This window comes from Anguilla rostrata, chromosome 13 (assembly GCF_018555375.3).
Source record: "Anguilla rostrata isolate EN2019 chromosome 13, ASM1855537v3, whole genome shotgun sequence".
Lineage (NCBI taxonomy): Eukaryota > Metazoa > Chordata > Actinopteri > Anguilliformes > Anguillidae > Anguilla > Anguilla rostrata.
Window position 1 is genome coordinate 12604039 of NC_057945.1, and position 22394 is coordinate 12626432.

At 44.2% G+C, this 22394-nt stretch overlaps 1 protein-coding gene across 11 annotated transcripts in view; it reads left to right on the forward strand.

Annotated features, from left to right (window-relative positions):
• esyt1b (extended synaptotagmin-like protein 1b) overlaps positions 1-21927 on the forward strand; it is a 46726-nt gene extending 24799 nt beyond the window's left edge. The window contains exons 29-71 of one of the 11 annotated variants that reach the window (XM_064305101.1): positions 758-806; positions 1190-1279; positions 1637-1732; positions 2279-2350; positions 2572-2658; positions 2837-2983; positions 3202-3453; positions 3634-3801; positions 3995-4077; positions 5527-5575; positions 6166-6255; positions 6438-6533; positions 6882-6953; positions 7173-7259; positions 7491-7637; positions 7877-8034; positions 8367-8520; positions 8651-8818; positions 8981-9063; positions 9802-9850; positions 10179-10268; positions 10454-10549; positions 10748-10819; positions 11106-11192; positions 11318-11464; positions 11623-11780; positions 12173-12350; positions 12542-12702; positions 13461-13635; positions 13809-13985; positions 14083-14165; positions 14666-14714; positions 14856-14945; positions 15131-15226; positions 15504-15575; positions 15765-15851; positions 16211-16357; positions 16608-16693; positions 16946-17038; positions 17591-17722; positions 18270-18375; positions 18919-18968; positions 19690-21927. In XM_064305101.1, coding sequence (XP_064161171.1) covers positions 758-806; positions 1190-1279; positions 1637-1732; positions 2279-2350; positions 2572-2658; positions 2837-2983; positions 3202-3453; positions 3634-3801; positions 3995-4077; positions 5527-5575; positions 6166-6255; positions 6438-6533; positions 6882-6953; positions 7173-7259; positions 7491-7637; positions 7877-8034; positions 8367-8520; positions 8651-8818; positions 8981-9063; positions 9802-9850; positions 10179-10268; positions 10454-10549; positions 10748-10819; positions 11106-11192; positions 11318-11464; positions 11623-11780; positions 12173-12350; positions 12542-12702; positions 13461-13635; positions 13809-13985; positions 14083-14165; positions 14666-14714; positions 14856-14945; positions 15131-15226; positions 15504-15575; positions 15765-15851; positions 16211-16357; positions 16608-16693; positions 16946-17038; positions 17591-17722; positions 18270-18375; positions 18919-18968; positions 19690-19717 — 4657 coding nt within the window. In that variant the 3' untranslated portion in view covers positions 19718-21927. The remainder of the gene's footprint in view (positions 1-757; positions 807-1189; positions 1280-1636; positions 1733-2278; positions 2351-2571; positions 2659-2836; positions 2984-3201; positions 3454-3633; positions 3802-3994; positions 4078-5526; positions 5576-6165; positions 6256-6437; positions 6534-6881; positions 6954-7172; positions 7260-7490; positions 7638-7876; positions 8035-8366; positions 8521-8650; positions 8819-8980; positions 9064-9801; positions 9851-10178; positions 10269-10453; positions 10550-10747; positions 10820-11105; positions 11193-11317; positions 11465-11622; positions 11781-12172; positions 12351-12541; positions 12703-13460; positions 13636-13808; positions 13986-14082; positions 14166-14665; positions 14715-14855; positions 14946-15130; positions 15227-15503; positions 15576-15764; positions 15852-16210; positions 16358-16607; positions 16694-16945; positions 17039-17590; positions 17723-18269; positions 18376-18918; positions 18969-19689) is intronic. The other 10 variants (XM_064305102.1, XM_064305104.1, XM_064305105.1 and 7 more) reach the window with 10 other exon arrangements.
• The last annotated feature ends 467 nt before the right edge of the window (positions 21928-22394 follow it).

The window sequence follows — 22394 nt, forward strand, 5'->3', positions numbered from 1 at the left end:
TATATGTCTATGGTGAAAACTGCCTGGCTTGTTTACATTTTGGACAGATGCTAGTGAGTAAATATATCGCTGTTTCTGTCGCAGAACTTTGGACACAAGCAAAATCGGAAGCGCTATCCTAAAATTTCTTCTTACCATTTTTATTTCTATAAGGGTTATGGGAAGTGAAGTCCATAGTATGATCGGCGTGAACAATCACGTCTAACTGGTGACTACATATCCCATTTCTGCTTTCGTAAGCTCAAACTTTTCGTGGCCATGGGGGTGAACCATTGCTACTGTGTGAAGAGGGGAGTCAGTAATTCATGTTTTGTTTACATTCGTTACAGACCTTTCCGCATAATTTTGAAGTCATATTTTATTGCTGTAGACGCCTTTATTGTATGAAAGCTTTACATGGGAGAGGGATCAGTTATGGTTGGGGGGGACAATTCGATTCTTTACAAACATTGAGTGGGACACGTCCCACCCGGTTCCTACGACAATGCATACATTTGATTAGTAGAAAAAATTCTGTTTAAAAAGTTCCATAAAATGTCAGCCAAAACATTGTAAATATTACCATTTTTTTGCTGTTGGGCAGTTTTGTTTCAGTGAAATGTAGCATCCCCTTGTATCATTGTGTTTGTTATGCTGAGTCTGTCAGAATTTATATAATTCACAGTGTTTCATCCTTTTAATGTCAGATTGTATATAGTCTTGTATCACTGTGTATCACACATAGCATCTTTTCCATCTTATATCATTGTGTTTTCAGATTTAATGTCAGTCTGAATGATATCATCACTTCCCAGTATACTGATCAGGTGAGGCATGTCTGTCTGTCAGTCTGTCTCCCTGTCTGTCTATCTGTCTGCTTGTCTATCTCTCTGCAGTTTAAATATATTTTCAGAAAATTGTATCCAAATAGGATTGTAGAGTGTATTTGCTTTGAATTGTTGAACACCATTACAGTGGACTGAAAAAAACCGAGCACATTGGGACAGTCTGAAAGGTGTTGCAGTGTATGTATTTACCCTGTTTCCTCTGTGTGTGGGTGTGTGTGTGTGTTTCCCAATTTTCCTGTGTGCGTGTACGTATTTCCCCTTTTTCCTCTGTGCATGTGTGTGTATTTCCTCTTTTTCCTCTGTGCGTGTGTGTGTGTGTATGTGTGTGTATTTACCCTGTTTCCTGTGTGTGTGTGTTGCAGTGGTTCACTCTGAATGATGTGAAGTCGGGACGTGTTCACCTGGTTCTGGAGTGGCTGCCCAAAGTATCAGACCCTGACCGACTGGAACAGGTGAGTCCAGTCCTCACTCTGCTCACTTACTGAGTCCATCTTTCTGTTCCAGTGTTAGCAGCAGTCATTTCAGCTGCAGTATACAGGTTTGGATTGACAAGACCCTGACTGTGTGAATGAGGCTAATCCTAATCCGCATTCTGTCTATATGAATAGGTCAAATCCAAATCCACATGCTGTTTTTATGAATGTGACAAATCCCAGTCCTCATGCTGTCTTTATGAATGTGACTAATCCCAGTCCCCATGCTGTCTTTATGAATGTGACTAATCCCAGTCCCCATGCTGTCTTTATGAATGTGACTAATCCCAGTCCTCATGCTGTCTTTATGAATGTGATTATAATCTCAATCATCAGGTCCTGCAGTTCCAGTCCCAGCAGTCCTATCTGAACAAGGCTGTGCCCTCTGCTGCTGTGCTGTTTGTGTACATGGACCGTGCCCACGGCCTGCCTGTGAGACCACCTTCCCACAATTCCTTTCTCTTAGCATAAATGTGCACTGATTTGTGTAGGAATTAGAGATATGCCAAGTGCTTTACAAAAGGAGTATTCAATTCTGTTATGCCTGTTGATATGGCACCTGGTAGTTTGGCTTAACGTGCATAATCACATATGGGTGCATCTGTCTGTGTTAAAAACTGAATCAGCATCACAGACCCTCTTTGGTGAAATAAGTTGTCAATCAAACAGGAAGGTGGAGGGTCTGCTGGGTGGCTTATTCGGTAAAGGCTCCATTCTTGTTCTAGTGCGTGGGTGTGCCCACACACGCAGAAAATAACCAGAGCTTATTGACTTCTGTTGTGCCATTGACTTGAAGTCATGTTAGTTGTACGAAGGCCATCAGTAAACTGAAAGAACATCTCTGACTCCTTTGCTAGATGTGTTAAATACAGCACTATTGATGGAAGATTGTAGTCAAAATATTTCCAGAAGTTTAATGTTGGGTTGTTCATTGGTGGTTATTAAAGGAAATTAATTTTGTCATGTATGTGTACTAAGATGAAGAAAAGCGGGAAGGAGCCAAAAGTGGGGGCGGAGCTTGTGCTTGGCGGAACCTCCCACAAGACCAAGGTAAGACTCGCCTCCATACATTCTGCAGAATGAGTCCTAACCAACCGAGGTAGAGAAGATATTGTTATGTATATGAGTAAATTAATTCAGCGAATATTGAAAGGGATGATCTCCACAGTTCTTTATTGTGAATGGCATGTTTGTGATGGAGGGTGGTATTGATCCTGTCTGCAGTGGCTGGTTAATATTCCTCTGCTCATTTCACGTCTCTCTCTTTCAAGGTGTGTGATCGTTCCACTTCTCCTCAGTGGGATGAGGCATTCCACTTCCTGGTTCATGACCCCAAACATGATGAACTGATTGTGAAGGTGAGAGAAGGACAAAAGTGTGTATATGCAAACACGTATGAGAGGGAGAGAGTCCTTTCCACAGTGCATTTGTTAAAAACTCAGCTCACTATTTAAAACAAATTTCAGAATAACTTATTCTTAAATTGTTTCTGCCCATTTCACTCTGTCTTATCCAATGATCTCTTTTTGTCTCCAGCTCACTCACACTGAGGACCAGCCCACAGGCTCTCTGGTTCTGCCCGTCAGAGAGCTGCTGTCAGAACCAGGCCTGGTTCTGGACCGTTGGCTAAGCCTGGATGGAGTCCCACCTGAGAGTCAGATTCTGCTGAGAGCTGAACTCAAGGTGTGACACACACACACACACACACACACACACAAGCTGGGTATTCACACACATACAGACAAACCCTGCATACATACACATTCTCTTAATGCCTCAGTATGAATGTTGAGGTTTTCTCAAAGTTGTGCTGAAAAGCTGCAAGACGGCACATTTTCTGCTGCTGAAACAAGCTGTTTTAGCAGTTTTAAAACGTGTGTGACTGTCTTTCTGTGCACCAGATCCTGGATACAAAGATGGCGGAGCGCGGTGTGGTTCGGGAGGAGCTGGTTGGATTCGCTGACAGCACCACCTCTGCTGAGGGGGAAGAGGAGGCCGACCACACCCTCCTAATGAAAGAGGCGGCCTCATCAGCCTATAGAGAGCAGGTCTCTGTCCCTGAGAAGGACAAGGAGGCAACAGCTGCTGAGGTCCCCAGCCCCCCCAAAACACGACCCCAACAGACCACTCCAGACCCCAGCTTTGCAACTGAGGTGAGACGCAGAGAGTGTGCACATCCTGTCCAGTATGAAAGTAGCTGTACTTAACCAATGGAGCAGGACAGGTACAAGTCGCTAAATGAATGGTATAGAATATCTCATTATTCCACAAACCTTTGTGCTTTAAATATGTGGATGTATGTTCAAACTGCAGTAACAATGTCTGTCCTGCAGGGGCTGCTGCGGATTCTCCTGGTGGAGGCCCGGGATCTGATCGCCAAGGACAAGTTCCTGGGGAAGGGGAAGAGCGACCCCTACGCAAACATACGCGTCGGGGACGTGGCCTTCCGCAGTCACGTGATCGAGAAGAACCTGAACCCCACCTGGAACGAGCTGTATGAGGTACAGCGTAGTATGATTTCTACAGCACTAACCTAGGCACTAATGTGAGCTGTGCTAGTGTAGGTTCATTTGAATTGCTGACATAATTCAGGTTTGGTGTAATGCTGGTGAAGATGTTGGCAATGCTTGTCCCAGTGTTTTTTGGCATGTAGGCTAATTTTAGCACATTACTGAGATCCTGGTGTTTCTCCAGGTGGTTCTGACTCCACAGCCAGGACAGGACGTCCAGGTTGAGCTGCTTGATAAAGACATGGATAAGGATGACTTCCTGGGGAAGTGAGTGCATAGTGTGAAGTTGTGTGAATTACTGTTTCTAATTGTGTGATGGTGTGGGCCTGTTTTCTAAATATATTTTCACTTGAAATGTCCGTTCTTGCACATGTTGGTGTGAAGAAATGCACAGTATAAACTGTTCCTTTAAAATCCGGTTTATTATGCAGTTTGACTTCTGAATTACCCACAATTCTCATTACGACATGAAAACAATTTAGCACGAGCAAAAGTACTGCCCATCACTAATGGTCTTCACCATCACTGAAACTGGCCTCTCGGAACTGTTCTTGTAGAGCTAATTTAGGTTTTTAGGAATTTAATTATCAGGATGATTTTTGCTTTTTTCCACACAGTCAGTGTCATTAGTGTCAGTGAATAATCTGAAATTATTGAACAAATACATTTGATCACTACAAAAGATTCATTTTAAAAAGTGGCATAAAATACCCAACATATAGTAAATATGTAAAAAAAATAAAAATAATTTTTTACTGCTGTTGGGCAGTTTTGTTGTAGTGAAATGCAGCGTCATCTTTTATCATTGTGTTGGTTTCCTTGAATCTGTCAGGCTTGATTTGATTTTGTGTGGTTGTGTTTCATACATGTACTGTCAGATATGATACAATTTTGGATAACTGTACCATCCAGCTGTTCCGTAGTATTTTCGGGACTAGAGGCGAGGGCTGCACTGCACGAAATGTATGGCGCCCCTGGAAATAGGGTTGGGTTGTACTGAATATAGCATCAGAGGGTGTGGTGCACTTGCATTTATTAATAGGCAATCAAACGACCTCTTTTCATTCCCTTTAAGAGTCGTGCACATTGCGCAGGGCGTGGTGCCGATTTCTGTAGCCTACCGCTGCAATGGACGATGAGGATAACGATATACTACTCCGATGTTGCTCTCTAGGCGTTCTTTCGCAGGTGGTGTGCAATGCATTATGAGAACAGCCGTAAACAATTAAAAATAGAAATAAATACAGCAATTACATTTATCAAAAAATAAAAAAGACAACAATGAATGCATTTTCCTACTTCTGGGATTTATATCAGATTCAAATTGGACAACATATAATCCGCTAAAACTGTTGACTGCCTTTTGAATAGACTGTGAAACGTGGGCGCATTGCATGGCGGTGCCCTGAAATGACCAGTCCGCCGGTTGATGGCCTGCGCCATATGCCATAGACGTGGTGTGGGCAGGCAGGTGGCGAATGGCGCAAATGACCACTAAATACCACTAAATACGGCGTCTCATTTCATCAAGTTAGCGCCTGAGCCGCAAAGTGCAACAGTTGTCGTAAAATGCTAAGCTAGCGCTACTGAATGACATTACGCCGTTAGTCATTGTATCTGATCCTGTTGACGTATCTCCTCGTTAACAAAGTATCTCTGGGTTCATACATGGAATCTTTTACAAGTGACTTGAACTTAATATCATTGTGTTTTCAGATTTAATGTCAGTCTGAATGACATCATCACTTCCCAGTATACTGATCAGGTGAGGCATGTCTGTCTGTCAGTATGTCTTCCTGTCTGCTGTTTAAATATATTATTCAGAAAACTGCATCCATACAGGATTGTACTGTGTATTTGCCTTTGAATTTGGTGGACCCCATTACAATGGACTGTGAAAATCTGAGAGCTTTTGGGCAATATGACAAGTACCATTTTTGTCATGTGTTGCAGTGTATCTATGTATCGTGTTTTCTGTGTGTGTGTGTGTGTGTGTTTACCTTGTTTCCTGTGTGTGTGTGTGTGTGTGTGGGCATGTATTACTATCATTGTGAGAACCAAATGTCCCCACAAGGATAGAAAGATGAGGAAAATTACGCAAGGTGGGGACCTTTTGCTGGTCCCCACAAGTTCAAGAGGCTGTTTTAGGGTTAGGATTTAGGGTTAGGGTTACAATTAGGTTAAGGTTAGGGTTAAGGTTGGGCATGTAGTGGTTGGGGTTAGGGTTAGGGTTAGGGTTAGAGGTTACGGAATGAATGTAAGTCAATGGGATGTCCTGACAAGTATAGCAATACAAACGTGTGTTTGTGTGTGTGTGTGTATTTACCCTGTTTCCTGTGTGTGTGTGTGTTGCAGTGGTTCACTCTGAATGATGTGAAGTCGGGACGTGTTCACCTGGTTCTGGAGTGGCTGCCCAAAGTATCAAACCCTGACCGACTGGAACAGGTGAGTCCAGTCCTCACTCTGCTCACTTACTGAGTCCATCTTTCTGTTAGTGTTAGTCCTCAATATTAATGCTCCTGTCTGTGTGAATGTGACTAATCCCAATCCTCTGATGTATTTATGAATTTGACTAATCCCAGTCCCCATGCTGTCTTTATGAATGTGATTATAATCTCACTCCTCAGGTCCTGCAGTTCCAGTCCCAGCAGTCCTATCTGAACAAGGCTGTACCCTCTGCTGCTGTGCTGTTTGTGTACATGGACCGCGCCCACGGCCTGCCTGTGAGACCACCTTCCCACAATTCTTTTCTCTTATAACTGTGCACTGATGTGTAGCTATATGCTGACTGAGATTTTGTGTTCAAGAATATTATTTGGCATGAAGATGTTTTTGCGTCCTAATGGAGTAACGTTGAGCTTTCAGCTAAGTTTCAATCCTGCGCACTCATTTTGTGGTGCCATTGTCATGTGAAACCACGACCGCCAATAAACTGAAAGAAAATCTCTGGCTCCTTTGCTGAACTCTCATGTTCAGAATTGTTGACAGAAGATTCAATGCAAAAAGTTTAATTTGTGGTGTTCATTGCTTTACATGAGAGGATATTAATTTTGTCATGTATGTGAGTTCAGCTGAAGAAAAGCGGGAAGGAGCCAAAAGTGGAGGCGGAGCTTGTGCTCGGCGGAACCTCCCACAAGACCAAGGTAAGACACGCCCACCTCCGTACTTTTTGCAGAATGAGTCCTAGCCAACCATGGTAAAGAAGCTACTGTTATGAGTAAATGAATTCAGTGAATACTGAAAACGATAATCTCCACAGTTCTTTATTGTGAATGGCATGTTTGTGATGGAGGGTGGTATTGATTCTGTCTGCAGTGGCTGGTTAATATTCCTCTGCTCATTTCACGTCTCTCTCTTTCAAGGTGTGTGATCGTTCCACTTCTCCTCAGTGGGATGAGGCATTCCACTTCCTGGTTCATGACCCCAAACATGACGAACTGATTGTGAAGGTGAGGGAAGGACAAAAGTGTGTGTGTAGGCACACGCATGTGAGAGCATGACAGTTTTGTAGTGCACTTCTTAAAGACTTAACTCACCATTAAAAAACAAATGTCAGAATTATGTATTGTTACTTTGTGTCCATGTATTTCACCCCTCTGGCTTGTCCAATGATGTTTCTCTCTCTCTGTCTTTCTCCTCTCTCTCTCTCTTTCTCTTTCTCTCTCTCTCGCTCTCTCCAGCTCACTCACACCGAGGACCAGCCCACAGGCTCTCTGGTTCTGCCCGTCAGAGAGCTGCTGTCAGAACCAGGCCTGGTTGTGGACCGCTGGCTGAGGCTGGATGGAGTGCCACCTGAGAGTCAGATTCTGCTGAGAGCTGAACTCAAGGTGTGTTACACACACACACACACACACACACATACATACTCATACACACACATACACACACACACACACAGAAGGACATGTACATAACACACATAATTATGCGTAAATGCATACAGCCTCTTAATCTTTTGGTATGAATGCTGAAGCTTTCTCAAAGTTATGGTGAAAGGTTGCAAGACTGCTGTTACAAGCTGTTTTAGCCGTGCTAGAATGTGTTTGAATGCGTTTCTGTGCACCAGATCCTGGACACAAAGATGCCGGAGCGCGGCGTGCTTCATGAGGAGCTGGTGGGAGCCGCTGAGGAGGAAGACGAGGCCCAGCACACCCTCCCAAGCAGACAGGAAGCCTCACCCTCCAATCAGGAGCAGGAAAGGCTGAGGGCGGGGCCGACCAAGCGGTGAGTCACAAAGCCATGCTTGGATTTGCGGTGTTCTTCAGTAATTTGAATCATAATCACAGATTGGATTGTTGGTGGTTCACATGATCTCTATGAGAGGAACAAGATTCCAACATAACATCTTGCCCAGAATTAGCTTATTTCTCATCTTAATTATTACATGGACTTTATTCAGCATTGTGTACACTAAGTTTTGACTGTTTTTTTGATCTCCTCTAGTTAAGTTGCCATATTTAAAAAACATCTGGTAACTGTAAAGAATATAAGTGTGTACTGTGTGACACTGACACACTCAGTGATGTTGCTTTTTATGTGTTCCTTCTCATTCCCAGGGCCAATGAACAGGGCCCTCCCAGTGCCCCGGCCGCTCCCCACCCCCCTGCCTCTGTCCCTGAGAAGGGCAAGGTGGGAACAGCTGCTGAGGTCCCCAGCCCCCCCAAAACACGACCCCAGCAGACCACTCCGGACCCCAGCTTTGCAACCGAGGTGAGACGCAGTGTGTGGTTGGTATGATCTCGCTCTATAGCAGCTGTATTTAATCAGTACAATGTCCCAGGATGCTTGTAAAGTGGGGCGGCTCTCTTTCCAGACTGCAGTAACAGTGTCTGTCCTGCAGGGCGTGCTGCGGATTCTCCTGGTGGAGGCCCGGGATCTGATCGCCAAGGACAAGTTCCTGGGGAAGGGGAAGAGCGACCCCTACGCAAACATACGCGTCGGGGGCGTGGCCTTCCGCAGTCACGTGATCGAGAAGAACCTCAACCCCACCTGGAACGAGCTGTATGAGGTACAGCGCAATATGCTAGGATTTCTACAGCTATTACTGTAGTTATAACTAGGTCATAAAAAGCTATACTCATGCACTATTGTTAGAAATGTAGAAATAATTCTGGTCTGTTATGGTAATCATTTTTATGATGTTGGTACTGATGTTCTGCCATTGTCCCAGGTGGTTCTGACTCCACAGCCAGGACAGGACGTCCAGGTTGAGCTGTTTGATAAAGACATGGATAAGGATGACTTCCTGGGAAAGTGAGTGCTTAAGTACTGATATTGTGTGAGCAGTCTTCGTGTACTGCATAGTATAGATTCATGTAGGGATGTACCATTAGCTGTTCATATTCCAGCCTTAATCAGCTACTATCATCTCTCAGGTACAGTAACTAATGCTTTCATTTTCTCCAATGTGTTCTCTGGCAAAAGAGGCTACTTTTTGTAAGGCAAAAAAAAGTCATTACATTACAGGCATTTACAGGCAAAAAATGTCATGAATAATTTTGTAGGAAATCGCTCTTGGCATTTTATGTTGACCTGAAGTACTAGCTGCAAGTTCTGTACCTCAAGGTTGCGTGGAAGTTTTGTGATCGTTCTGACATTATAAGGGTCTGAAATATAAAGTGACAGTTGGTCATAGGTTACCTGGTTGTGTTTAATCCGTTAAGTTTATCTATCACTGACAGATAAAAACTCATTAGCTCTTTCATGTTCCTGGTCTGGAGCTGGTAATGACCACCATATTGAAATGGCACACAGCCACATAGATACAGAGATAGATATGTGAGCTTTTATAATTGTATTTGGGTGCAATGGTCTATACCTAATTGTATTTAATATAGTGTTAAGTACATTGAAAATGATCTAAGATTGCAAGAAATGTAGTCCTTGCGTTTGTTACATTGTGTCTTTCAGGTTTGATTCAATCACAAATCATCTTGCCAGCCGCATTGTATCCACCAGGTTTTAATTAATCTGATGTGATTGTGTTTGCAGGTTTAAGGTCAGTCTGAAGGACATCATCACCTCCCAGTACGTTGATCAGGTGAGTCTGCCTGCCTGCCTGCCTGCCTTCAATGAATACATGTTGTGTGTATGTGTGTGATAGCATTAGGCAGGACAGTGTGTATGGATAACATGAATTATGTAATTTCAGTGTATTTGCATGTTATATCCTGTCCTTTATAATTGCTATATATTTTGTTATTTTTTTATTTTTATATTATATGCCTTTTTATAATCAGTCTCAGGTAGTGTTTGTGGTTGTGTCTTATTTAGCTTATTTTCTGCGTGCGGGTGTGTGTATTTACCACGTTTCCTGTGTGTGTGTGTGTGTTTACTTACCCTGTTTCCTGTGTGTGTGTGTGTTGCAGTGGTTCACTCTGAATGATGTGAAGTCGGGACGTGTTCACCTGGTTCTGGAGTGGCTGCCTAAAGTATCAAACCCTGACCGACTGGAACAGGTGAGTCCAGTCCTCACTCTGCTCACTTACTGAGTCCATCTTTCTGTTCCAGTGTTAGTCCTCAATATTAATCCTCCTGTCTGTGTGAATGTGACTAATCCAAATCCTCATGCTGTTTTTATGAATGTGACAAATCCCAATCCTCTTGCTGTTTTTATGAATGTGATTATAATCCCAACCCTCAGATCCTGCAGTTCCAGTCCCAGCAGTCCTATCTGAACAAGGCTGTACCCTCTGCTGCTGTGCTGTTTGTGTACATGGACCGTGCCCACGGCCTGCCTGTGAGACCACCTTCCCACAATTCCTTTCTCTTATAATAACTGTGCACCGATGTATGCAGTGGTATTAGTAAGTAGGTATATGTCATTGTAGTGCTCATATATTGATGTTATTATTTGGCACAAAGATGTCTATCTGTTTTGTGTGTCCCTGAAGGAATATGAAAAGTTTAATTACTGTATAATACACTTTGTGTTTAGTTGAAGATGAGCGGGAAGGAACCAAAGGTGGAGGCGGAGCTTGTGGTTGGGAAAACGTCCCACAAGACCAAGGTAAGACACGCCCCCTTCCACATGCTCTGCAGAGCAAGTCCTGACCAACTGTGGCAATTTGTGAGCTTGACATAGACAAGTAATTGAATGATTGCTCTCTGTGTGTTTTCATTTGTTCTGTGAAAAGCAGGTTGTTTTTCATTTGCTGTGTGATGTGAAAGTATGCCAGCTACCTTAATGGATAATGAAGATGGCTGTGCATTGTAAGTGTTCAAGAGTGGTTATGATCCAGTCTCTGAAATGGCTGGCTAATGTGCCTCCTCTCCTGTCATCTTTATCTTTTAAGGTGTGTGATCGTTCCACTTCTCCTCAGTGGGATGAGGCCTTCTACTTCCTGGTTCATGACCCCAAAAAGGACGTGCTTCTAGTCAGGGTAAGTGTGTGTGTGTGCATATGTGTGCCTTGTGATTATGATTTAAACGTTTTACTAGTTACATGTAGTTATAAAAGCTCTCTCTCTCTCTTTCTTCCTTTCTCTCTCTCTCTCGCTCTCTCCAGCTCACTCACACTGAGGACCAGCCCACAGGCTCTCTGGTTCTGCCCGTCAGAGAGCTGCTGTCAGAGCCAGGCCTGGTTCTGGACCGCTGGCTGAGCCTGGATGGAGTCCCACCTGAGAGTCAGATTCTGCTGAGAGCTGAACTCAAGGTGTGTGACACACACACACACACATACATATACACACACACACAGGATTATTCCCCACACCATTACTTTTCCTGTAACATGAACAGTAATTGATAATGTGGATACTTGCTGTTTTATCAGTGTAAGAATGTACGTCTGAGTGTGTTGCCGTGTAATAGATCCTGGACACAAAGATGCCGGAGCGTGGCGTGCTTCTTGAGGAGCTGGTGGGAGCCACTGAGGAGGAAGACGAGGCCCAGCACACCCTCCCAAGCAAAAAGGAGGCCTCACCCTCCAATCAGGAACAGGAATGGCTGAGGGTGGGGCCGACCAAGCGGTGAGTCACAGACCCATGCTAAATCATAATTTCAGACTGGAGTGTTGGTGGTTCATATCGTCTCGGTGAGGAACGAGGTCCTGATGTAACTCTGATGTAATGCCCACAATTTGATTATTTCTCATCTTAATTATTGTCTGTTTGCCAACATGCATTCTTCTGTGTGCTCTTCAGTGGTAACATAGTTCTGGGCTTGCCTTCTCTTTCACCTCATGGCAGTTTCACCATTCCTGTTACATTTCTTCAGCCTTGTGTACACTAAGTGCATTTTTTCTCCTCTAGTTAAGTTAGCACATATAAAAACAGCTGGTAACTGTAAAGAATATAAGTGTACTGTGTGTCACTGACACACTCAGTGATGCTGCTCTTTGTGTGTTCCTCCTCGTACCCAGGGCTGAAGATCAGGACCCTCCCAGTGCCCCAGCCACTCCACACACCCCTGCCTCTGTCCCTAAGAAGGAGGAGGAGAGAACAGCTGCTCAGGTCACCCCTGGGTGGGTCAGTGAGGTCCCCAGCACCCCCGAAACACGACCCAAACAGACCACTCCTGACCCCAGCTTTGCAACGAAGGTGAGATGAATAGTGTGTGCATGTGCTGTCCTGTGACAAAGCAGCTGTTTTTCACCATTAGTAACTTGACAGAATGAATTTAGCCCAATGACTGTAGACTATGGTCATCATTGCACACGTATACTTATTGACAGTTTATCTCTACTCTGTGTGTCAACTCTTCAATGCTGCAACAAACTCTGGACGCAAAGATGGCGGAGCGCGGTGTGGTTCGGGAGGAGCTGGTGGGAGCTGCTGACAGCACCACCTCTGCTGAGGGGGAAGAGGAGGACGACCACACCCTCCCAAGTAAAGAGGAGGTCTCGTCAGCCAGTCAGGAGGAGGAATGGTACAAGGCGAGACCAGCCCAGGGGTGAGTCAAGGATGGTGTGTCTCGAGGACAGAAAAAGAATGACCCTATTTATTCACGTCCGTGGTGAACACTTAAACAAGTGTGAGGACTGCTGTGTGGCTCATTCAGCTAAGGCACCATGCACTGGTGCATGTATGAAGCCTGTGGTCTTGGATTGAATCTGGATCGTGCCAGTGCTGACCGTGGCTGGTACTGTAGCTGCCTAAGAGGACGCGCAATTGAGGATTTCATCGCCCAGGGTATGGGAGGGTTCAGTCGGTTAGGAGTCTGTATTTCACATTCTCTAGTGACCCCCACTGGTCGATCGGATGCATGTCAATGCTGCATATGAAAGATCTTCCTCAGACTCTACGCTGTGTGAGTTTTGCTGTTGTCTGCGGCCTGGAAACATCATGTGTTTCAGCGCGGAATCCCGTAGGTCTCTTCCGTGGGGATCGTACATGATAGCAACTGTGGTTGCCCAAATAAAAAAAAACAAAAAGCTAAAAAAATCCCTTGCTCCTTCCTTATCTTCTTGGTCCTCGCCTTACCCAGAAATCAATCGAGGTCTGACATCTGTACAGACATTCCAGCCTGTTAAATGCTCCTCGAAGGAGCTGGGAGGCTCCCGGAGGATGCTTGAGCGTGGAAACACGAGTGCATCGTCTGGGGAGAGGCTGTTGGGACCTTTAGCTGGCGGAGTACTGAAGTACAATGCAAGAAAATAAGGGGAGCTGAACTGGTGGCCCTAATTATAGTGTGTTCTTTCTCAAACCCAGGACCGGTGAGCAAGATCCTTCCAGAACCCTTGTCACCCCCCACCCCCCTGTCTCTGTCCCTGACGAGGAGGATGAGGAGGAAACGGCTATTGTCCCTGGGAGGGTCAGTGAGGTCCCCAGCCCCCCCGAAACCCGACCCAAACAGACCAGTCCTGTCCTCAGCTTTGCAAAGGAGGTGGGTGTTTGTATGCGTTATCTAACGTTTAAAGCAGCTGCATTTAACCAATGGAACAGCATGTTGACAGGTCCCTTAACACAATGCCTCAGAATATCCCACAATTCTTTGGTGTTGTAAATTGTATTATACATAGGTCCATTGAGGCTGCAGTAATAGTGTGTGTCCTGCAGGGGGTGCTGCGGATCATCTTGTTAGAGGCGCGGAATCTGGTCGCCAAGGACAACCTTATGGGGGGCATGGTGAAGGGGAAGAGCGACCCTTACGTCAACATACATGTTGGGGGCATGGGCTTCCGCAGTCGGGTGATCGAGAAGGAGCTCAACCCCACCTGGAACGAGCTGTATGAGGTACAGTATCATTTAACACCATGGATGCATGGAAGTTAATATTAACCTTGTTAATGGCTAGTTGTATTGAAATACTAACATTATGGAATTTTCCCAGGTGGTTCTGACCCCACTGCCAGGTCAGGAGGTGAAGTTTGAGCTGTATGATAAAGATCTGGACAGTGATGACTTCCTTGGGAGGTGGGTGCGGGCTGGGTGTTCTTGGTAATGGTGGATCAGTGTTTCATTCTTTTAACCCTTTGAAGAGTAGGTTTTTTGGAATGTCAGTGTTCTAGACCTCTATTTTATTTGCCAGTGGTGATTGTTACATCAGCATTAGAACATACAGAACATTCTAATCACATATTTGTGGTTTTTCACCTGAAAGGGGTGGCGTTTAACTTTTTTTCAGTCAATGAAAGTTATCTGCTATATAGCAATTTGCAATGAGTTGTCTCTAAACACACTCACTATATAAGTTACCTTCCAACTAATGTGTGTTTTATATTGTAAGACTTAAAAAAAAAAAAATTGATAGAAAAATATAGCTGACACAGGTCCATAGGATACACATATTGCTGTCCTGAATTTTGGCAGGTCTGCTGTAGTAAAATTCAGTGTCTCTGTATAGATAGATAGACAGTTGATGGAGACATTGAGTGTGTCAAGTTTGATATGGTCTTGCATCATTGCCTTTGCAGGTTTAACGTCAGTCTAAGTGACATCATCAGGTCCCAGTACACTGATCAGGTAATTTTGGGAGGGGCTGTCTTGGTTCCTTCTGTACTAAACAAAAATATGTTTTTCATTACCATTTTCATGTTATTCAGATAGATGTGTGTGTGTGTGTGTGTGTGTGTATTTACCCTGTTTCCTGTGTGTGTGTTGCAGTGGTTCACTCTGAATGATGTGAAGTCAGGACGCGTTCACCTGGTTCTGGAGTGGCTGCCCAAAGTATCAGACCCTGACCGACTGGAACAGGTGAGTCCAGTCCTCACTCTGCTCACTTACTGAGTCCATCTTTCTGTTACAGTGTTAGTCCTCAATATTAATCCTCCTGTCTGTGTGAATGTGACTAATCCCAATCCTCAAGATGTTTTTATGAATGTGACTAATCCCAGTCCCCATGCTGTCTTTATGAATGTGATTATAATCCCAACCCTCAGGTCCTGCAGTTCCAGTCCCAGCAGTCCTATCTGAACAAGGCTGTGCCCTCTGCTGCTGTGCTGTTTGTGTACATGGACCGCGCCCACGGCCTGCCTGTGAGACCACCTTCCCACAATTCCTTTCTCTTATCATTGTGTACAGATGTTTAATTATGTGGTGCTGGGCCTCAAGCTCATATGTTCAGGTTTTTGTTTTCACACAAACAATATGTCCAGTTTTAGAACTTCACGTTTATGTACAAATTCAGTGTGCATTCTGGGGTGTTACTTGTTCAGTTGATGGTGACGGGTAGGTGACTACTTGAAGTGTGAATTTTGTGGTGTTCATTGTGATCAGTGGATGATGTTCACTTTCTCACGTGTGTGTGTCCAGCTGAAGAAGAGTGGGAAGGAGCCAAAGGTGGGGGCGGAGCTTGTGCTGCGGGATACCTCCCACAAGACCAAGGTAAGACATGTTGTAGTTACCATGACTACACTGACAAGTTACTTTGTTTAACAACTATGAGTAAGTTATTAAATTCAACAGAAACCTAACCTTTATTAATTCCATGTCCTAAAAGAATGCTTTTCAATATGTGACATATCATTGGAAAGGGCAGTATATTTAGCTCCATCTGCTCTCCTTGCTTTCAAGGTGTGCGATCGTTCCACTTCGCCTCAGTGGAAGGAGGCCTTTCACTTCCTGGTTCATGACCCCAAACATGACATGCTCATTGTGAAGGTGAGACTTTCAAATAATAAAAACCCACCATGCACACTCCAAAGCAAATGTTATTTACAAGGCAGATTTTAAATCCTTGGTACTTAATTTAGTAATTTTAGTTTAATTTCCATAGAATGCAAAGTTTCTCAAAGGATGATTCTAGGACTTGGGATATATTGGGGGCTGCTGGGTGGCTCATTCGGTTAAGGCATTGCACTGTGGTTCAGGGACGAGCTCCATGGACTGCATGCTAAAGCTGGATACAAACATTATATTGAACTTTAATATGTACAGCATATGTTGAGCTAATTAACATTCTCTCTCTCTCGCTCTCGCTCTCGCTCTCGCTCTCGCTCTCGCTCTCTCTCTCTCTCCAGCTCACTCACACTGGGGACCAGCCCACAGGCTCTCTGGTTCTGCCCGTCAGAGAGCTGCTGTCAGAACCAGGCCTGGTTCTGGACCGCTGGCTGAGGCTGGATGGAGTCCCACCTGGGAGTCAAATTCTGCTGAGAGCTGAACTCAAGGTGTGTGAAAACACTGATATACACGATTATTTGAATTATTAATAATTGGTAATAATTGGTAAGCATATTGGCTAACACATTTGTGTGTTAGTGTGTTAGTTCTCCCCTTTTCTGTACTGAGGGTATGCCTTTGCAACACTGTGACTTGGAGGATAATGACTCCTACTTGTGTATCATTGCTTCATTGGTTCATTTGACTGCACTGCTACTGGTAATGACATGGACTGTCATCATGGTTCCTGTGTGACAGGTCCTTGACACTAAGATGGCGCAGAGTGGTGGTGTTCAGGGAGGCCCGGCGAGTTCTGCAGCAGCCAATCAGGGGCTACGGCTCAGGTCAGTGTCCAACCAGGGAAGAGACCAGCTGAGGAACTAACGGCACTGGACGAGCAGACACAATTACTTACTAAGAATTACAAAAAAGAACATTATCTTTTACTCTGTCTCTCCTTCACACTTTATCTCTGTCTCTGCTCCTCTCTTCTCTCTCTCTCACACACGCATGCACGCGCACACGCACACACACGCACACACACACACACACACACACACACACACTGATTCCTCAGTGCTGCTCTGTGTTCACAGGCCTGATGGACAGGAGGAAAGGGGGCAGGTAAAACTCTCTCTCTCCTACCTCACCAAGGAGAAGAAGCTGGCCGTCACAGTTCACGCCTGCAGGTCAGTCTATCTGAGCGTCAGGTGGACCCGTCTCAGGGCCAGGCCGTTACTGTCCATATGACCAGGACTCAATCAGCATTTGACTAAATTAACTTCAAATAATGCCATTGAATGCAAGGCTTACTTTTTCCACTGAGCCGTTTTTCAGTAGGGTGATCCATGCCTGCTACACGCTCGTTTGATTGAAAGTCAAACTTGAGGACAAATCTGGATTGAATCCGTTCATTTTGCCGCTGTATCCAATCGGTTTTTTAGTAGCAGTTAATGTGATTTCATTTATAGTTGTTTCGTCTCCTTGCTCGCAGAATTTAGTCTCCAATGCTGCATTTTATTGCTATACCAGTCTAAAGGTCGCAGAAGAAAGTAAGATTTCCGTTGCTTGTGCAATGCAGCAGATTTCACATTATGGAATTTGAGTGAAAAATTGCAGATGCTCCCCGGCAAAAGGAAATTAATCAAAGCGCATCTTCTTGCTTGGTTTTAATTGACCCGACTGACTGTACTGAAGCTATGAGGGGCCATGCAGATCATTCTGTCTTCCCGTGTCTCCAGGCATCTGGCAGCCGGAGGCAAGGAAGTCTCAGACCCCTACGTCTCCTTCATCCTGTTGCCAGACAAACACAAGGCCACTAAAAGAAAGACCAGTGTCAAAAAGAGAGAGGTCAGCCCAGAGTACAACGAAAGGTGAGAAATCAAGGGATCAAGCACAAGATCATTCCCATTTTGATCTCCTTCTCTTTCTCTCAGTAATGAGTTGACTGAGCAGGGCTCTACACTAACTTTTTTTTTTTCCAAGGACCACATTTGTTCCTAAGTTGAATTTTAGGAGCACACTAAAATTCAGGAGCACACTGATGTATCCCAATTAGTAGAAGTGCTGCTAAATTATTTCTCCAGTTAGCACACATCAAATTTCAGGAGGAAATGCTCCTAATATGGGAACACTGTAGAGCCTTGCTCAGTGCAGGCTGATGAAATGCCTGCAGGAAACGTCTTGGGGAACTTGACGCATCATCAATGCAGTGTGTTCCCAAGGCTAAAATGGGCTGAAATGTAATTTGTACTGTGCATTGCCAAGTGTGATTCTTTTTTTCTACTGGTGTCTTTATCAAAGATGATGGTTTGGGTGTTAATGTGACCAACCTGTGTGCTTTTTTCCTCTCTTTAAGTGAGCAAGTGAGGTTTTGTGTAACTTAACTCTGGCTCTCTCTTTCTGTGAACTCCCGTGCAGATTTGAGTTTCCTCTCTCTCTGGAGGAGGCGAGACGCAGGCAGCTGGATTTGTCTGTGAAGAACACGGTGTCCTTCATGAACCGGGACAGAGAGGTCATCGGCAAGGTCGGCCCACGCCCTCGCGGCTCTCCCTTTCCTCCGCCCCCTTTTCCTCCCCGGTCCCCCGGGAAAGCTGAGACGCGCTCTCGCTCCGACAGCCTCCGCTGTCGTTTGGGAGGACGCAGACAAGCACGTCCTCTGACGCGCGTGAATGTCAACGCCGCTTCTTTACACACCGCGGTTTACGAGTCGTTCTCCCGTGGAGGCGAGTTAGCAGAGGACACCTTGCGGTCAGCAAAGTACCTGCACTCGCCTCTGCGTCCTGCCCTGTCGTTTTTCAGATTTCGTCGAGGGCCAAAATGTCGGCTGGCAGCCAAGATGAGACCAAGAACGGAAAGCACCTAAAAACCTGTGCCCAGTCTTTTTTTTGCCACTTATCACTGTTCTTTACTAGACTGGTACCAGTAAATAAATCCGGTTAACAAAAATGTGCGGTAGAGGGCAGTTGTTTGACCACAGTCCTTTTCCCCGACTCTGCTGTAAATATACCTGTGGTTTACTCTCTAACCCTTTACAAGTCTGACTCCCTTTTGTGCTGCTCTGTTCCAGGTACAGCTAGATCTGTCACGGGTTGACCTTGCCACGGGGGTCACACAGTGGTAAGTAGGGTCAAAGTTCAAGCAACTTGGACCATGTAGGTCTTTATGCAAATGCCTGTTCGCAGTGGCCGGTTGTGCCACAGACTGCCCAGTTTAATTTGTGGTGTCTCCCAGAATCCCCTCTGGTCGATTTAGCTCCCTCTGTCTGTCTACGCCACCCACTCAGTCCTTCCCCAGATGGGGGGAGCTCTGCCGGTGGGCAGCTGAACCCATTTCGGAGGAGTTGCGGGCTACTATGTGGGCCAGGGACGAGACAGGGCGGCCCTACAGTTACAATTGGCCGTTCCAGATTGGAAGATTGGAGTGATTGGAGTGTTTTTTTTTTTTTGTCTTAAATGGATGAAAGTCACTCCTGACTCATGTCAATGCAGTGCGGTTGTTCCATGTACTGTACCCTTGTGACACAATATTGGAGCTATGGCTGTATGACGAACATCCCATTTAAGTACCAGGAACACAGGCAGCGTAGTGATTATGCACCAGTGATGCAAAGAGAAAAAACATATTGCCGGCTACAGCTAAGCTAGCGCAGAGTGTCAGTCAGAGGAAGACCTTTCACCAGCCATACACAGGGCATGCGACAACATATGCAAGGCACACGTGACCATATGCGGGGCAGTATGATACAGGTGGCTGACTATGGGGAAGTGAAGTCTGTACATCACTTTCCACTTTCTGCCTTTGTTGTGTGTCATGTCCTCCATTTTGCTCTTGTTTTCAGGTACGAGCTGAAAGAAGAGGCCGGTTAATTTAAGTAGCCGCGGTTGCCACGGTCACTGCTTTTCACACCGCTGCCTCTCCGCCCTCCCGCCACGCCCCAGCTCTCTGTGTCTGGCCCTGTGTGAAAATGTTAAAAAGGTTTTTTCTATTAGTGTACTGCTTTGGGTGGGACCACACATTTGGAGTAGATGACTGAATTAATCTAACTGGATTATTATTATTATTATTATTATTATTATTATTATTATTATTATTATTATTATTATTATTACTATTATTATGTGGGGGGGGGGGTCATTTCAATTGGCTTACTTGATATTTTGTCCTTGAATTTTAGTAACACATTAAGGAGGTTGTACATATTTTCCATCATCACACAATACTTTCAGTTGATGTCATTAGCCACCACGCATGGAGATGGAGGAAGCAGAGAAGCCCAGCCAATGGATAGAGCTCTGTACAAACAGACAAGAAAAACAAGCTTGCAGGCACTAAAAGAGATAGTAGTAGTAATAATAATAATAATAATAATAATAATAACTTTATTTATGAAGTGCATTACATACGTTATGCTCAAAGCTCAACGAATATAATGTATACAAATAAGAAAGGAGTGATAAAAAAGTAAAACAGATCAAATGAAAAGAAAAGAAGCTGGGAGTGAACAGCTGGGACCAAAGGCCTGGACAGGAAGTTGTGCAGAGTATTCTGGAGCTGGGATCTGCAGCAGAAAGTAGCAGAAGAGCTGCGTTGAGAGAAGGAGCGGGAGGTGCTTTTTGTGAAAGGGAGGCGTTCAGGGTGTTAGACAGATAGAGGAGGAATAAAGAAAGGGGTCGGTGTTGGACACGTCAAGTTTTAAGTTGGTGGGAATACACTCAGGATACATTCCAGATCATTCAACTGCCTTAACTCTTGTCTTTCAATTCCCTACAGGCTCCAATTGGTTTCCACAATAATGGCTGAGGTTTAGGCTTGTGTTAAGTCTTTTTTTGGAAGTGTTGTGACAAAAATAAGAAATAGATGTAAAATTACATGTTAAGCGTAGACATATCATATTCGTTTTTTAATAGCACTTAAATGGGTAAACAATCAAACATGTCCATCTTATGTAAATCTTTGGCAGTTCAGTCTATGCTTTAGGTCAGAGATGTGCTACATTCTGAACAGATATTTAACTATTAACAGCTTTTGTTCTGTCTCTAAAGTTGTTGTAGCTCATAGTGTTTTAATCTCATGGCTTATTATGAGCATTCATGAAGGGGTGTGGTTGAAGAAAAAAACATCTAGAGTTAGCATATCAATGCAGACAGCACAGGAAACTCCTGTTGCTTACAGGAATGTCTTAGATAAGCAAGTACAGTGGTCAGAAGGAATGTCAGAGTTGAACACCTAGGCAGTGTATAGAATGTCTATGGCTGTATCTCAGTTTGTAGCCCCAGTGTGTTAAAAAAAAAGGAAAAGACAAGCCTGCAATGCAGTATTAGTTACTTAATTCATTAATCAATAAATCAGACAGTACAGTCATGCATGTCTTTAATTCTTTTGAATATTGTTACTGATGTTGTTGAAAGGTTAGTATATGGCCTTTTTCTATGTGGTCCAGTACATTTTTGTTACCCTGCAATTTTTATGTTTTGTGTTATCAAAATGGCCTTTTTATATGTTAGGTTTGCCTTAATGCTGTTATCTGCATTTTAAAAACAGTGTTATTGAAGACAAGACACTAGTACTGAGGAACTGTACTATGTGCATACTCAACAGTATATTGTTTGTATTTTGTTGCATTTGAAGGAGTTTGTTTCGCATATCATAATCAAATTTTCAGAAAGCTACATTGTCCTGGGTCCAGCCTGTCTTTTGAAAATCACTTTTGGATGTTATGGGAAAGTCTATACACTTAAAGTTCTTTCATTTGCCACAAATCCACTGTTTACAGACACAAAACCTTTAAAAAAAGAATAATTCTGCGACAGCAGCATTTGCATTTGGATAGACAGGAGTGAGGGTGGTGTGAGATGCAAGCAAAGACTCTAAAAACTTGATTTTAAAAAATTGGTTTCAGTGCTGAAATGGTGTGTTAGAAGTGATGATGTGCTTTAAGTAGAAATGTAACGTGGAATTCCTATCGTCTGGACCCTATGCCTGTTTGTGCTACCATGTATTGTAGCAAATGCATAGAAACACCTGCACGGGGGTCTCTGTAGCAGCTGTTAATTAAACTGTTATTTGCACTGCAAAAGTTGGCCACCTGTCTCTGTCTTTTTGTATTGTTAGGGTAAACTACAGTGTACGTTACTTGCATGCGCAGAGATGCATGCAATTTACCTCACAGACATTTTGGCTGTGACATCTGTCACTTCCCACTGTATCTTCAAAGACAGTCTGAAAACTGTAAGGTGGCCACTGTGGTCCATTGTTCACTTGTGGTCACTGCACTGGCTGGTACTGCGGAGTGGCAATACCCATCGGTCTGATCCCTCCTGAATTGATGTTGCAGTGGGACAGGTGCGATTGGAAATCAAGTTGTAGGATTTTTTGTTCATTGTGGTCTTGTGAGTTCAATTTCACCAAATCATCACACTGTAATGGTTGGAAATGTTTAAATGGTTTATAGACCTTTCACCAGAGACCAAATTGTGGTCAGTTCAATTTTGGAAAAAAAAGTAAGGATATTAATCATTTTTGAAAACACCATTCACTGACATT